General features: G+C 47.5%; 1 protein-coding gene across 7 annotated transcripts in view; it reads left to right on the top strand.

The window, feature by feature from the left end:
• Positions 1–17,989, top strand: part of LOC126273182 (carbohydrate sulfotransferase 11-like) — a 376,162-nt gene that overhangs the window by 321,751 nt on the left and 36,422 nt on the right. For all 7 annotated transcript variants that reach the window (XM_049976687.1, XM_049976684.1, XM_049976688.1 and 4 more), the window contains one exon: positions 11,250–11,465. In XM_049976687.1, the coding sequence (XP_049832644.1) occupies positions 11,250–11,465 (216 nt within the window). The remainder of the gene's footprint in view (positions 1–11,249; positions 11,466–17,989) is intronic.

The following is a 17,989-nucleotide window of genomic DNA, read 5'->3' as shown; positions in this document are numbered from 1 at the left end:
ACTTTACAGGCAGACTGTGTTTGTTTGAATTCCCGCGGCTTTGGCGAAGAAGGATGCCGCCACTGGCGTGATTGTTGCTTGGTCTCACCAGTGACAATTAAGTCCAGAAAGTTGTTCTGTTCGGCTGCAAGGCGGTGAAGAAATGCGCGGGAAGCATCAACTCGTTTCCGCATGTGGTCATCAGTCAGCATGAGTGGCACTCATCTTGCGCACACCTTCCGGTAGTTCAATGTTTCCGTTGAAATTCTGTGAGCGGTGTTTCGGGAAACCTCAGGAAGCAACGTGCACAGATCATCCAGGGTGATCCGCCGATATTCACGAATGCTCTGCCCAACCTTCAACACTGTCTCCTCAGAAATTGACGGTCTCCCGCTCCTTTGTTCGTCGTCAATTTCGTCCCGACCAGCTGCAAACTCTCTACACCACTTACGAACATTTTTGACATCCATGCACGACTCACCATACACTTCCGTCAATTGGCGAAAGGTTTCAATCGGCGCAGTGCCCTTTGCATTCAAAAACCGAATAATTGCGCGCAATTCGCACTTGGCGGTAACACCCAAAGAGAACTCCATTCTCAACGGCTGCCAGGCGAAGACTGAGCACCTCAGACCGGCGTGCGCATGTTTGCACACAAAGCTTGAAGCACTCTTCACAACAGTGTGACCAACTGCCACACAAAGTTCTGTACTTATAAAAAAATAGGAGACCTTACTTTTGGGAATACCCTCGTATATTGTCTGGCGAGATGCAGCAACACTGGTATGACTCTTTCACAATCTGTATTTAACCATTGTGATTCTGTCAACGATAAAAGAACTCTACCGTTGTGATGTAGGATTTATCGAACACATTTCGGCTCAATCGTGTCTTAAATTACGTTGTAGTCAAGTAAATACGCTAATCTAAACAATTAGGCTGTCTTGCAAAATATGACATGATTTAAAAACAAAACAGATGCTTTTAATTCTCTCTGATACAGTATGAAAGTCATACTTCATTTACAGCGTGACTTACTCCAATATACAGGATGATTCTAAAGTCACTATACATTTTGTACTTTTAACAAATTTTATTGAGCAATATATATTGGCACAGCAACTTATGTTACAATAGGACATAATTTCAGTACATTTCAGTGTGACCACCTTACATGTCTAGGCACCCCTCGCCCCCTCCCCCCCCCCCCCCCCCCCCCCATCCCAGCGCTGCACTTTAGACCGAAAAACCTGCCCAAGCATATCTGGTGTAACCTCAGCAGTTGCGGCTCGAATCCGCTGTGTTAAGTGTTCAATGCTGCGGATCTTCACCTGGTATACCTTATACTTGAAAAACCCCCATGCAAAAAAAGTCTAAGGGTGTGAAGCCAGGAGAGCGGGGTGCCCACATCCATGGAGAGGCACGACCAATCCATCTGCCGGGAAATGCTTGATTCAGAGAATCCCGAACAACGAGGGCAAAATGGGGTGGCGCACCATCCTGTTGATGCTACGGTGGCAGGTTCGAATCCTGCCTCGGGCATGGATGTGTGTGATGTCCTTAGGTTAGTTAGGTTTAAGTAGTTCTAAGTTCTAGGGGACTAATGACCACAGATGTTAAGTCCCATAGTGCTCAGAGCCATTTTTGAACCATCCTGTTGAAAAACAATAGTATCCCTAATCCGATCAGATATCAACTGGGCTCCAAAAACTGTTCCAACTTATCTAGGTATGTGGTTCCAGTAACGGTTTGTTCTGCGAAGAAGAAGGGCTCGTACACTGTTGACTTCGTTATCCCTAACCACACGTTCACTTTTTCTGTGTCCCGTTGCTACTCCTGCAGCACACTTGGTTGTTCGTCTGCCCATATCCTGCAGTTGTGTCTGTTCACATGTCACAGGTATGAAATAAATGTAGCTTCATCACTGAACAAGACATTTTGCATCAAATTATCATTTTCCGCAGCTTGTAGCAGGTCATGACACAGAGCTTGTCTGGCTGCGTAGTCCTCCGCTTCAAGCTTATGTACGACATGGATTTGGTACGCACGTTTGGGCAACTTGTAACGAAGAACTCTCCATACAGTGGTTTGAGAAATACCAAGTTCCCTACTGAGTCTCCTGGCAGATGCCGAAGGGCTACTTGTGATCGCATCCTACACACTTTGCACGGTGTCTGGCGTTATAGCCGGTCTCCCTGGACGTTCTTCATCTGCAACACTACCAGTACGCTGGAATTTATTGACGAGGGTATTGATAGCAAGCCTCGTGGGGCCTGTTTTCCGGAATCGAGGGGCAAAGTCTGTCCGCACCTGTTCATAAGTCATTCCACGAAGACGAGCAGAAACAACAGCGATTCGTTCTTCTTTGGTTAGCATACTGTCGTAGTACCTGCAAGAAACAAATATTCCGTTACTATATCACTGAAATGTATAGTGATTTTAGAATCACCCAGTAGTAACATAGCAATGGAGTCAGAAAGAGGATAAACGGTAATAATTAATGTGCCCCAATGAGGTGTGTATCCACTACTAGCAGGCATCATTACTTTGCACACGTGGTCATTTAGCGAGACTTGGAGAAGAATAATCTTCAGGTCTGTGACAGTCAAACATGCAGTCCCTGCTGCAACATATATTGAAAGAAAACCAAAATGATACCCTTATCCAGTATTTGGTCGTCATAGAATACTACGGCGGCTACCTTTTTGTTTGGTATCATCGAGAGATCGCGGTGCTACCCCAAAGTCGGCAACGCATATCGAGACCGCAGACGTTATCGCTGGCTCGGTGCAATCCGCAACGACATACGGGAGACGTTCCAGAAGACAACGCGTCCGCTCTCAGCATAGCGGTGCCCTCGCACAGGGGATCAGGGTAGGACCGGGCACAGAAGCGCTCTGCTAAATTCGTGACCTCGTCTGAAGGAGTCAACATTATAGTATAGGGCCACCGAATTGTTAAACTTTGTGATGCACTTGTAATTAAATAAAAATTGAAAATTGTACCTCGAGAGAAAAGTTTGTTAATTAGTGCATCAAGTGTTGCTTTCCTAGCTCTTGGCAGTTGTAAATTATCTGCTACTCCTGCCGCGAAGAAGCAGGTCGAAGTAAGCAGATCTTTTATTCAGTTATATAACAAATTTAACTAATATTTCCTAGTTTGATAAGCCTTCTCATAGAGCAATCAAAGAACCCACACTAATGGCCGGACAAAAGTAATTTCGTCTGGTCATAGTATTGTGGTAAAAAAAATACGAAAGGATTGCCAACGACATCACTCAACCTGAGAACCGAGAATCGTGTCATCACGTGGCTATCACATTCCAGTCGCCAAAAAAACTCTTACGGACGACGTGCATGTATGTACGTACAAAGCTGCTTGCTGTCTACGTCATCCACCTGCCACAAAGATGTAAAAGTGTTGATTGCCAATCTCTGCACTAAATGGCTGTGAAATGCTGTTCCACTACGGTACCCTGTCTTTGTAAGCCGTCTTTGCTATCTGAAAGGATCGCTGCAACTGAGTTGAATTCTTCCTTCTATTTTGACGAGCAGTGTCTGAGTTAGAAGTAAAGACTTTCTCTGGCTGTAGGTGCCAGCGAAAAGACTGCATGGTAGCAAAATTAAACTTTATTAGAATTCAAATGGCATTTGCTACTTGCCACTGTTACTGACCAATTGCGATCCTACAATGCAAAGCTCTGGAAGCCGGTAAACCACGTTGCTAAGACATTACGATGCCTTTGCTCATAAGCGAACAGTGTTTTCAGACACCGGCAACTCGAGGAGCTCTGATATTTGGACAAACACCTGCTTATGTAATTTGATTATTTGATATGTCTACGTAAGGAGACTGTTATTTATCTCACTTTCCTGTAATTTAGTGGTTGTGCTGCAAGCTGTCCCAGACACAAAATTCTCTCCCTGATGTACCAGGATTTCTTGACTGATCAGCTAATATATTTGAGCATGTAGTCGCTGCACAAGGCCGGTGCAGAATATTATGATGACACCACTTACTACCTACAGTTTATCTTCGAGCAACTTAGTGGATGAAATTCTCAGTTACGGTGTTCGTTGCAAATCCTTTACAAGTTTCTTCATTTTCTCCTGCCCGAAGACTAGTGAAGGGAACCTTGTCTTTACAACTACATTTACATTTATACTCCGCAACCCACCCAACGGTGTGTGGCGGAGGGCACTTTACATGTCACTGTCATCACCTCCCTTTCCTGTTCCAGTCGCGTATGGCTCGCGGGAAGAACGACTGCCGGAAAGCCTCCGTGCATGCTCGAGTCACTCTAATTTTACATTCGTGATCTCCTCGGGAGGTATAAGTAGGGGGAAGTAATATATTCGATACCTCACCCAGAAACTCACCCTCTCGAAACCTGGACAGCAAGCTAAATCGCGATGCAGAGCGCCTCTGTTGCAGAGTCTGCCACTTGAGGTTGCTAAACATCCCAGTAACGCTATCACGCTTACCAAATAACCCTGTGACAAAACGCGCCGCTCTTCTTTGGATCTTATCTCCTCTGTCTACGCGACCTTGTACGGATCCCACACGGATGAGCAATACTCAAGCATAGATCGAACGAGTATTTTGTAAGCCACCCCCTTTGTTGATGGACTACATTTTCTAAGGACTCTCCCAATGAATCTCAACCTGGCACCCGCCTTGCCAACAATTAATTTTATATGATCATTCCACTTCAAATCGTCCCGTACGTTTTATGTAGTTGGCAGAAGAATTTAGATGTTCGCCAGTACGAGGCAACAGCGATGTAGTCCTTGCTTGGCAGCGCTCTCTTAGGCGGCTAGCTACAGTATGGGTGGACGAATACGACGCAGTGCGCCAGCAGAATTTGGCCCACATCTATGAGCGCCATCTAGACGCTGCTGCTAGGAACTGAGAGGCGACGGGCGAGTGGTTGCGCCTTTGTGGTGGCCGCCTCTCGCTGTTTTTTGTTGTGTACCCTTAAGCCTGGAACACTATAGTTGATGTCACCAAGATTACAGAACAATAACTACACTGAGGTTAGAAAAGTCATGGGACATCTGCTAATATCGTGGCGGGCTCTTTTTTTCCCCGGCGTAGTGCAGAATCTCGACGTGGCATGGATGGACTCCGTGCAAAAATATTGAGCCATGCTGCCCCTACAGCCGTCCATAATTGTGGAAGTGTTGGTAGCGCTGGATCTTGTGCGCGAACTGACCTCTCAGTTATGTCCCCATAAATATTCGATGGTGTTCATGTCGGGCGATCTTGGTGGCCAAATCATTCACTCGAGTTATGTAGAATGTTCCTCAACCCAATCGCAAACTGCTGTGGCCCCATGACATGCCGGATTGTGATCCATAAATATTCCATAGTTGTTTGGGAACGTGAACCCCACGAATGGCTGCAAATGGTCTCCAAATAGCCGAACATAACCATTTTCAGTGAATGATTAGTTCAGCTGGACCATAGGACCCACACCATTATGAAACCACCACCAGCCTTCACAGTGCCTTGTACACAACATGGGTTACGATCTCATGAGAGGCGCTGCAGATGATGTGGTACTAGCAATCACATTCGCATCGGTCGTCTGCTGCCGTAGCCCATTAACCCCAAATTTCGCAGCATTGCCCTAACGGATACGTTCGTCGTTAGTCCCACATTGATTTCTGCGGTTATTTCACGCAGTGTTGTTTATCTGTTAACATTGACAGCTTCACGCAAATGCCGCTCCTCTCGGTCGTTAAATGAAGGCCGTCGCCTGCTGCGTTGTTCGCGGTGAGAGTGAATGCATGAAATTCGGTATTTTCTGTACAATCTTAACACTGTTGACCCCTGAATATTGAATTCAGTAACGATTTATGAAATGGAATGCCTCATGTGTCTAGTTCCAACTGCCATTACCCCTTCAAAGTCTGTTAATTCCCGTCGTGCGACCATAATCACTACGGAAACCTTTCCACATGAATTCGCCAATGCACAGCCCTTTTATATCTTGTGTACGCGATACAACCGACACGTGTATGTGTGAATTTCGCTATCCCATGACATCTGTCACCTCAGTGTTCTTCAACGAGCAAAGAAAAGTGGTACCACAAACATTGTCGCGATATGACCATAGCCTACGCGTCCTATGTACTATCACGACACAGCATCAGATAAACATACGGCAAAAGGTTTCTCACACAAGTAATATACACACGAGACACTTTCCCACATTGTAAGCCAGTGGCTGTAAATTTGGTATAAACGCTATACGATATGATTCAAATAATTCTACAGCGCTTATATTTCTCATATAAGATGACAACTCAAGAGTTTTCATCACACACGGAAGTGAACGTTTGGACTTACAGAGTTAACCTGCATAGTGACTCTAAGAACTATGGAAAGAATGTTTAACCGGACTGCGTTTTCATGTCTTATAGATATTCTTATTTTTAACTTAGATTGGTAGTACAGGTGTTGTGAATAGCACTGAAAAGTGCTATGGGCTTCCAGTGCATGTGGACTATGCTATGTTGGCCGACCGTGGTGGCCGAGCGTTTCTAGGCGCTTCAGTCCGGAACCGCGCGACTGCTATAGTCACAGGTTCGGATACTGCCTCGGACATGGATATCTGTGACGTCCTTAGGTTAGTTAGGTTTAAGTAGCTCTAAGTTCTAGGGGACTGATGTCCTCAGCTGTCCACTAGTGCTCAGAGCCATTTGAACCATTTTATGCTATATTATTTATGCTATATGCTATATTATCATAGCACTTTACGAGCATTGTCCGTCCCATTAGAAACACCAATAGCGCTGTACAATTGTTTACGCCACTGTTGGCGTCCTTCGTAGGAGGTGACTTGAAAATGATGGCTGTTAGGTACAATAAACGCTCCCTGACTTGCATATAACGACTGCTGCACAATACCTGGCATTTAAGACTAAATGTGCCTACTTGCTGCTCTGTCGTGGTTTCATAGCATCTGGTACAGTCGGTATGTAATTGTCAGCTACATTCCAGACACAGAAATATAATTGCGTGAGATCGAAGGGGATTGTATTCTACAAAGTTATCTATTCGTTCCATCAAATACTGGGAAAACGTTTTTCCAGACCTGCCTGCAGAACGTTCTACGGCGTGAGCTGGGACAGTCATCATGCTTTTACCCTATGGTCCTCGTAGACGTGTAGCGTTGGTGAAACACACTGACATGATCGTTGCATACTTGTTCCATCTCAGTGGCCCGTCTATGAAAATCATTTCCATTAGGTATCAGTCAATTAAAGTACAGCGCACATTCACGTTTCAGCGATGATGACTTCCCATTTCACAAAGCGTGTGGGGAATGGTTCGTCGACAGGCACAGATCCCGCACTAGCAGCGATTCTCACCTTTAATCGCATTGCAATATTTTGCTTGAATAAATCAGTGGCAGCTTTAATCCCGATGCCACATCTTTTTGTAGAAATATAATGTAGAATGCCTCTTTTTTGAATCTATGTCCGCTCATTCGCACCTGATAACTAGGTTGACTCTGGCATCTTTTCAAATTAAACCCCATAGACAGGAAAAAAATTTCCGTGACTTTTCTTACTAGTCTTGTAGTTGTGATCTGTTTCATAAAACCTGTGAAGGTTTTGCATTGTTGGTGTTGCTTTGTTTTCTTCATAATATCGCAGAAATTTCCACCTGGCAACACATTTATCCGTATCATCAATGGAATATTTATTGTGTGCGCTGCCTTCTTCATCTTCTTCTTCGGGGCAGATACCTGAATCCCACTGCATGCCACTGTTGTACGGCATATAAGTCCTCCTGCCATAATTTTCACGCCATCCTCCTCCTCCTCCTCCTCCTCCTCCTCCTTCACGTCGACGTCGTCGTAGCCACCGTCATTGTCATCGTCAATAATATAACGAAGTTAACACCAAACCGCCGTGGCTGTCCACGAAGGTTATTTTCCACCATAACACTTCTAGCTTGCTCTGTGAGGTAATAACGCGCACTACTTTGAATTGACATGGCACAGATCACCATCTCTCCTACTTTACAGAGCAGACAAGTCTCCGACCCCCACGTTCGGTGAAGAGTCGTGGAGTCCAAGCATTTAGCACCTAGTGATAGTTTCGCTGTCTTTCTACCTCTTTCCGTAGATGCTCGCGACAGTAGCACGTAAACATTCGACCAGTTTCACCGGTTTCGAAATACTCTACATCTACATCTACGTGATTACTCTGCTATTCACAATAAAGTGCCTGGCACAAGGTTCAATGAACCACCTTCATGCTGTCTCTCTACCGTTCCAGTCTCGAACGGCACGCGGGAAAAAGGAGCACTTAAATTTTTCTGTGCGAACCCTGATTTGTCTTATTTTATCGTGTTGATCATTTCTCCCTATGTAAGTGGGTGCCAACAGAATGTTTTCGCAATCGGAGGAGAAAACTGGTGATTGAAATTTCATGAGAAGATCCCGCCGCAACGAAAAACGCCTTTGTTTTAATGATTGCCACTCCAATTCACGTATCATGTCTGTGACACTATCTCGCCTATTTCACGATAATACAAAACGAGCTTCCCTTCTTTGTACTTTTTCGATGTCATCCGTCAGTTCCACCTGATGCGAATCCCACACCGCACAGCAGTACTCTAGAATAGGACGGACAAGCGTAAGGAGTCTCTTTGGTAGACCTGTTGCACCTTCTAAGTGTTCTTCCAATGAATCGCAGTCTTTTGTTTGCTCTACCCACAATATTATCTATGTAATCGTTCCAATTTAGGTTATTTGTAATTGTAATACCTAAGTATTTAGTTGAATTTACAGCCTTTAGATTTGTGTGACTTATCGTGTAATCGAAATTAAGCTGATTTCTTTTACTACTCATGTGAATAACTTCACCCTTTTCTTTATTCAGGGTCAATTGCGACTTTTCGCACCATACTGATATCTTATCTAAATCATTTTGCAAGTCGTTTTCATCATCTGATGACTTTACAAGACGGTAAATGACAGCATCATCTGCAAACAATCTAAGACGGCTACTCAGATTGTCTGCTATGTCGTTAATATAGATCAGGAACAAAAAGGGCCCATAACACTTCCTTGGGGAACGCCGGATGTTACTTCTGTTTTACCGATGACTTTCCGTCTTTTACTACGAACGGTGACCTTTCTGACAGGAAATCACGAATCCAGTCGCACAACTCGTTCACGGACTCTGCGAAATAATAATCTGCCCTTTGCAGCCAATTTGCAGCCCATCCCTTCGCTATGGTGATCCCCCCGTCCGTGTCTGCTGTACTCACACGCTTTTGTTAACGCGTCACGTGCCCGCAACGTCACCAGGCGGCATTCAACGTCGCGTCGGGCAGCGGTCAGTATGTAAGTCTGCAGGCTTTCGTGGCCGTTGTCACTGAAGTTAAAATCTTCTGGGTTATTAGGCCGCGTCATGTTTCTTCTAAAATGTTCGACGTTTCTACCCCTCTGCTGGGATCTTCCTCACGATCTTTTGGTGTCCACTACTGCTAGAACACTGTCAGAGACGAGTGTCGCGTCCACTTATAAAGGGGAATTTTCTGGCGTTCCTGCTGGAAAGTGGCAGTATTGGTTAAAATTCATATGGCTACCATTGTGGGGCCATACTCATAGGCTAATACAGAAGAAGGGGCGTTGGTAGGTTATGCCCTGTGGATACCATTGGCGGTCATCGTCATTGGATAGAAAGGCACTATTCCACACTTATACCGCTAATAAAAAAGACGAGGAACCGCCTTCTCACTCCGTCAGGTTATCGTTCGTTTCTGGGGTCACTGACCGCATAAGCAGAATTTTAAATAAAAATGGTATTCAGACATCTTTCTTTTGTCAAAACAAAATAAAAGACTTTTTGCGACGGTAAACGGATGCACCTGACTGCCTCCACAATGCAGGCGTCTATCAAGTGTCATGTGGCTGCGGCAAAGTGTATATAGGCGAAACGGGAAGAACTGATAAAGAACTCATTAAGGAACACGAACGCCACATGCGGCTACAACAAAGTGCAAAATCGCCAATAGCGGAACATCACGAGACCTGTGGCTCTGACATCGATTTTAATAACGTACGTGTACTGGCTAAAGAAACAAACATTTATAGAAGAAAGGTCCGAGAAGCGGTTGAAATTTCTAAGAATTCATCTAATTTCAATAGAGAGGAGGGCTATAGGCTTCCGGTATCGTGGCTCCCCGCCATCAAGGAAGTAAATACGCGGCCGCGGTGTGGTAGCGGCATAAACAACGCGCCGCAAGTCACCTCGGCGGACAATAACATTTTGAGTAAACATTCCCCCTCTCTTGCTCAGTCCGTGTAGAATCTAGCCACTGATGACGACCAACCAATAGCGGTAGCAGGCATTTCAACCAATAACACTTCTCCAGCATAGTGTGGAATAGCGCGTTTCTATCCAATGACGATGACCGGCAATGGTATCCACAGGAGATGAGCTACCAACGCCCCTTCTTCTGCATCAGAGCGGGAATATTAGCCTATGATTATGGCCCACCAACGGTATCCATATGAATTTTAACCAATACTGTCACTTCTCCAGCACGAACGCCAGAAAATTCCCCCTTTATAACTGGACGCGACATTCGGCTCTGACAGTGTTCTAGCAGTAGTGGACACCAAAAGATCCTGAGGAAGATCCCAGCAGAGGGGTCGAAACGTCGAACATTTTAGAAGAAACATGACGCGGCCTAATAACCCAGAAGATTTTAACTTCAATGGTCAGAATGTTTTGCCTCAGCAAAAAGTGGTTCAAATGGCTCTGAGCACTATGGGACTTAACATCTTAGGTCATCAGTCCCCTAGAACTTAGAACTAACAAACCTAAGGACAGCACATACATCCATATCCGAGGCAGGATTCAAACCTGCGACCGTAGTAGTCTCGCGCTTCCGGACTGCAGCACCTAGTACCGCACGGCCACCGCGGCCGGCTCTGCCTCAGCAGTGTACGCTTGTTATATTCCATGTGGCAACTCTGTAGTACATGATTTTCCTATTGCTTTTTTTTTCTTTTCTGAGGTATAGTCGTCAAGACTGTATCAATACTATTCCGAGGCTCATTATTTCAAAACAAAAAATAAAAGAATGGGAACGCACAAACCGAAGGAAAGTACGCAAAGCATTTGACATGGGGTACCGCGCGACTGCTTGCTGAGCTTGGCAGTGTCAGTGAAAACTGCCACATTACGGTGTCGGCATAACAGTACGCCGGAACTGAGGCGGTGTTGGCCGGTGTGCAGGAGGCGGAGTGGGGCGGCGCGGCCGGCGGCAGGGCCGAGCTGCCGGCGTGGATGGCGTCGGTGGCGCAGCGCATGGAGCGCCGGCGCCGACACCTGTCCGACGCCTGCTCCGCGCTCGGCCTCGACGCGCCGGGCAACGACTCGCTGCACCGGCCCAACCCCTGGGAGTTCTTCGTCAACCACAAGCACCACCTCGTCTGGTGCAACGTCTTCAAGGTACTGCAGCGCTCTCGCACAAAAAGCGAACAATACTCGCTAACTATGGGTGAATTTTCCCCTCAGCTTACCTTGCATTTCATTGTTTTTCTGCTTCTACATCTCTTTCTAACACATTCCAATCTCTCAGTCGCCTCATACTTGACGCACATAACTGCTTCAGTAATGTCTACTCCATATTTAATCTTTCTTTTCTATATTTTCTTTTTTTTCCTTTTTGCCAGTCACCCAACCACTGAATTAGATTCTCTTGGTAACTGTAGCTACAGCTGTTGTTGCTACTTCAGCCCGAACACTGGTTTGATGCTGCTCTCCGTGCTGTGCAGGCCTATTCGTCTCCAAATAACTACTGCAACCCACATCATTCTGAAGCTGCTTACTGTATTCATCTCTTGGTCTCCTTCTACGATTTTAACACCCCCCCCCCCCACACACACACATATATTCACTTCCCACCAATACTAAATCAGTGATCCCTTGACGTCTCAGTATGTGCCCTGGTGTGGTGGTGGTGTGTTGGGGCTTATGGGCGCTCAACATCGAGGTTATCAGCGCCCTGACACACATTAAAAGGAACGTATGTGGACAGACCTAAGAAAACTAAAGCACACACTCAAAGAAAGCAGGAAAAGAAGGAAAATGCTACATAAGAAAGTAAAACCTAAGGTTCAAATGGTTCAAATGGCTCTGAGCACTATGGGACTCAACTGCTGTGGTCATTAGTCCCCTAGAACTTAGAACTACTTAAACCTAACTAACCTAGGGACATCACACACATCCATGCCCAAGGCAGGATTCGAACCTGCGACCGTAGCAGTCGCACGGTTCCGGACTGCGCGCCTAGAACCGCGAGACCACCGCGGCCGGCAAAACCTAAGGAAAGGGGAAACATAGCAACAAGAATGTCACAGGAAATTGTTATTGGCTGGCCACTTACATAAAATATGGGCGAGCTTGTCACACAGTGAGCAAATTAAAATCCTCTCCCTAAAATCTTCGTAAAAACATTTGACATGGCACAGAACTTTAAAACTTTAGCCACATTCGTCCGAGTGTTGCCTAAAAGAGATGGCACGTCCGCTGGCAAGTCAGCCGCGGCCCGCTGGTCAGAAAATAAAACGCAATCCAATAAAACGTGGCGCACAGTGACCTGGACGCCACAAGCACCACACACTGGAGGGTCCTCTCGCCGGAGCAGGAAGCCATGCGTCATAGGGCTGTGGCCTATTCGAAGCCGAGTGAAGAGAACCTCGTCCCGTCTATGGGGATGAAAGGAAGTACACCACGCACGCGTTGTGGGCTTGACTATACGGAGCTTATTGTCAGTCATTTCCAGCCACTCATCATCCCATCGACGCATGACTCGTGAGCTCAACAGCGAGGTGAGTGCGTGCAGGGTGATAGCACACTGAGATTCTTGTGGGGCGAGACACGCCTCCTTGGCTGCGAGATCTGCCCTTTCATTCCCAGCAATGCAGACATGCCCCGGAACCCAGCAGAAAGCTACAACCTTCCCCAGTCGCTGTAGTCGGAGGAGGGCATCCTGGATGGTCTGGACTATTTTATCTGCCGGATGCAAACGGTGCAATGAGTGAAGGGCACTGAGTGAATCGGAACAGACAAGAAATTTAGGAGAGGAAGAATGTCTCATGTGCTCAGTGCCCGCAAGACCGCAGACAATTCTGCATCAAAGACAGTAAAAGTCTGAGGCAGTCGGACCTTGAGGACAGGATCAGGAAAAACAACGGAGCAACCAACGGAATCCCCTTGTTTCGACCCATCCGTAAAAAAGCTACATAGTCGTGGTGCTCAGATAAAATGGCAGAAAATGCTGCATTAAAAACGGTGGCAGGAGTTCAATCTCTCTTGTACTGCAATAAATCTAAAATCACTCCGGCCCGCTTCAGTAACCAGGGGGGCAGGCGGTTAAAACCCTGGATTTGGGGTTGAACAGACTCCACACCAAGCGACTCTAGCACACGTTGCACACGGATCCCAAACGGCAACGTAACCCGGGGGCGGCGGGAAAAAAGGCGGTCCAGAGGTGGGTGGGCAACAAGATGGTGAGCAGGCGAGCTTGGAGCTGCAAGAAACTTACAAGCCTGGCGCACCAGCAGGAGCTGCCGTCGGATGGTAAGTGGCGGTTCGCCAGAGGCTGGGTACGGGACTGGTCCGATAAGCACCCTTGGCCAGTCGAACCCCAGCATGGTGAACAGCGTCAAGGATCCGCAAATAAGATGGCCTCACTGACGTATATACTGTGCACCCATAGTCCAGCCGTGAACGCACAAAAGCTGAAGGAGACGCGTCCTGTCCGCTCCCCAAGACTTGTGGCTGAGGCACTTGAGGATGTTCAGTGTCTTCAACGTTCTGGCTTTCAAGTCACGTAGGTGTGGCAGCCATGACAACCTGGAGTCAAAAATTAGGCCCAGAAACCGCACTGTGTCTCTAAAATGTAGGACAGTATCCCCCATATCCAGGGCAGGCAAAGTAAAAAGACGACGAGAGCGATTAAAATGAACACAAACACACTTATCGGCAGAAAACCGAAAACCCGTCTTTGCAGCCCACTCCTCTAACCGCCGCACTGTTAGCTGCAACTGACGGCTCAGTATTGCAACACTGGAGGAGGAACAGAAAACAGCAAAGTCATTCACAAATAAGGAGCACTGTACTGGACTCCTCACTGTAGACGTTATACTGTTGATGGCTATGGCAAAGAGGGTAACACTGAAAACACTGCCCTGGGGGACACCGTTCTCTTGCTCAAAGCGATCAGACAGTGTGTTACCAACGCGGGTCCGAAAAAACCGCTGAGACAGGGAAGACCGAATGAAAATCGGGAGGCGGCCACGAAAGCCCCATTGATGCAGTTGTGCAAGAATACAGTGTCTCCAAGTAGTATCATATGCCTTACTGATATCAAAGAAGATACCGATACAGTGATGCTGACGGAGAAAAGCCTGCTGAATAGCCGCCTCTAGGAGGGTCAGGCTGTCGACCGTGGACCGAATTTTTCGGAATCCACACTGCAAGCGGCTAAGGAGCTGTCTGGTCTCTAACAGCCAGACCAGACGCCGGTTAGCCATCCGTTCCAGAGTCTTTCCGACACAGCTTGTCAAGGCGATACTACGATAACTACTGGGACATGTGAGGTCCTTTCCTGGTTTGAGGAGAGGGATGAGGATTACCTCCCTCCACGAGGTGGGGAACACTCCTGTCTGCCATATGAGATTAAAACATTCGAGGAGGATTTCCTTTCACGCCGCTGCCAGATGTCGAAGCATGGAGTACCGGATGCGGTCGTAACCTGGTGCAGCGTCAGAAGTCTCAGTAAGTGCCGATTCAAGTTCCCACATGGAGAAAGGGGAATTGTAGGCCTCAGAACTGTTTGACCGAAAGTCCAAGGTCGCTGTTTCGACAGTCGCACGATAGCGACGAAACGCTGGATCCTGATTTGCAGTGGCAGTACTTTGTGCAAAATGCTCTGCCAGCGTCTGAGCAGTGGCTCTGGGTGTCGTTTGGAGGCATCCCTGGTTAAGGACAGCAGCTATTGGTAAACGGCTAGATTTACCGGAAATCTTCCGGATGGCTTCCCATACTTTTGTGGAACAAGTGGAACGGTTGATGGAGTCAAGGAACTCCTGCCATGACCTTTTCTTGCTCTCTTTAATGACACGGAGTGCCTTGGCTCTCGCGATTCGAAAGGCGGTAAAATTGACCGCTGTTGGGCGGCATTTAAATCGGCGAAGAGCCGCACGCCTGTCCCGGATGACTGAACGGCACAAGGCGCGGCTTAAAAGCGCCAGAAGACTGTGGTATGGACAGGTCAGCAACATGATGGATCACAAGCGTGATGTGATCCACCCATTCCTGTACGCTACTGTGGCGATCAAAGACAGCCAACCGAGTGAACAGTGGCCAGTTAGCCCTGCCAGTCATCCACTATGGTGGCCGCTGCTCCAGCAATACACCATCCAGCAGATGAATGTGGATAGGGAAGTGATCGCTGGAATGAAGGTCGTCAATGACCTCCCAGTGAACAGAGTCAGTGAGGGTTGGAGAGCAGAAAGATAGGTCAATGGCTGAGAATGACCCTGTAGCAATAGAGAAATGAGTCGGAGTGCCTGTGTTGAGGATGCAACACTTGAGATGTTAGGAGGCTCTCCAAAATTCGACCTCGAGCGCAAAGAGAAGTGAGACCTGACAAGACATGATGAGCATTGAAGTCTCCCAGGAGGAGAAATGGGCGGGGGAGTTGGTCGATAAGATCTGTGAGAGCGTCTAAGGTCATTGCACCCAGAGGGGGTAAATAAAGGGAGCAAACGGTAAGCCTCCGAAGTGAATGAATTTCAACTGCAACTGCTTGCAGGTCAGTATCCAGGGGGAGAGCAGAGGAGTGGTGGTCATTATTGACAAACACAGCGACTCCGCCTTGGCCCTTTCTCTGGTCAGGTCATATTTGCGATATGACGTATAGCCCCTTAGTACAGGAGCATCAGATGGTTTTAAATACGTTTCCTGTAAACGCAAGCACAGGGGGCGTTGCCGTGCTAGGAGGTTCAGTTCCTCCACATGTGCCCGGAATTCATTCATGTTCCACTGTGTAATGGGATACATCTATCAGGGTGGGAGTACATTCACTCTCACTTTCTGTCGGGGAGGAGAGCCCACAACAGGAGGAGGCTCAGTTTTGGGGCGAGACGATTGCCCCAGTCTGACATCAACCTCCATCGCCTCAGAAGAGGAGTCGAGAGAGACGTCAGAGAGAATGACATCCACATCAGCAGACTGTATAACTTCAGTCTCCTTTAGTGGGCGAGTCTTCACCTTTGTCTTTGGCTTCGACGTTCTGGCCTGAGGTGGCATTGGAGCCAACACCTCAGAAGCAGTAGGGGGTGTAGCAGCGCTGGAGAGTGCACAAGACTGGACCCAGGAAGGGGCAGGAAGTTCCATGATGTCAGCTACTACGGCCTGGTAAGAAGGCCGGGGGGGGGGGGGGGGGAGGGGGGGCAGCAGGCTTCACAGGAACGGCAGCAGTACATGTACATTGACAAACACAGGTGCTAGTGCTGACAGTAGCACCTCCATTTGTGTAGCGGCATCGGTTTTTGGAGACTGGCTGTTTGAGAATGGAAGGAAAGGAAGCAGCGAACGTGGGCGGCTGCATGGACTTGTAAATTTTCTTCGCCTCACCATACGGGATGCGTTTTGTAGTTTTAAGTTCCTGGATCTCCCGTTCCTCAAGGAAAACTCTGTATTCCCTACTCCACACAGCGCGATCCCCAGAGCAGTTGACACACTTGGGAGGAGAGGAGCAACCAACTCCCTCATGGGCGGCCTTACCACAATTCCCGCAAGTGGCTTCCCCTCTACAGCCGAGAGCAGTGTGTCCAAAGTGTTGGCATTTAAAATACCGCATGGGGTTGGGGTAATAAGGCCGTACACTGAGACGTAGGAAACCTGCCTTCACATGCTCTGGCAATTTGGTGCTGTTAAATGTAAGGATAAATGAGTCAGTCTTTATGAGAGCACCATCCACTCGTTTCATAATGTGTTCCACGTCGACAATTCCTTCCTGGGACCATTCAGCCTTCAGTTCGTCTTGGGGAATGTCAACGAGATCTCTGCAAGTCACAACACCCTTGCTGTAGTTCAAGGTGCTGTGAAATTCAGTCTCTATCGCAAACTCCCCAAGAAATTGTGCCTTCTGAAGGTTCTGGACTTGCTGGAAGCTAGATGTTTCAACCAACAAGGTGCCATTTCACAAGCGCTTTACAGACTTTAATGTGCCAGCAATACCTTCTAGGCCCTTCTGGATATAAAATGGTGAAACTTTTTCGAAACTCCCATCTTTTCTTTTAATTATGAGAAACACATTCTGCGAAGCAGTTTGCATTTTGTTACGAGTAACTGAATCAGGAGGACTGGCTACACGAGCCCTCATGTTGGATTGGGTGTTAGAACCCACCAGCGGTCCACCCTTTCCGCTGGCAGGGGAAGAATAAAAGTTCGAGGGTTCCATCTCGGTCCCACGAGGAGCTAGGGAACAAGAAGTCCACCTATACAGAGCCCCGCATGCCTAGGTAAGCCTTATACAACTGGGGTGCGGCAGGTACCCCAGAGGTTGCCCGCTTGCGACTGTTCCACATCAACAGCCATGCATCTTATAGGCGCGCAGCACACCGTAAGATTGAGAGGTTTTTATAGAGGTTTACCTTCCTCGCAATCCAGGCGGTAAAGCCAAAATTACCATTCCCCACAGCACACAAAATTCCACCGCCGCGCCATGCGGTGGCCGCTGAACCATGTCCGGGGGTTACGGTGACAGGAGACTGGCGGCGCTGACCAGTCCCCAGCTTAGGACCCCGGGGTCGCCAAGCCCGTACTCAGCAAATGAATGCTGAACCCCTGGGGGGAGTATGTGTCCTATCAACCGATCCTGTCTTCTAGTCAGGTTGCGCCAGGAATTTCTTCTCTCACCAATTATATTCAGCACTAACTCATTAGTTACGTGATTAACC

The sequence above is a fragment of the Schistocerca gregaria genome, chromosome 5, assembly GCF_023897955.1.
Source record: "Schistocerca gregaria isolate iqSchGreg1 chromosome 5, iqSchGreg1.2, whole genome shotgun sequence".
In the NCBI taxonomy this organism is placed as follows: Eukaryota; Metazoa; Arthropoda; class Insecta; order Orthoptera; family Acrididae; genus Schistocerca; species Schistocerca gregaria.
This window is presented reverse-complemented; position numbering and strand designations above follow the sequence as displayed.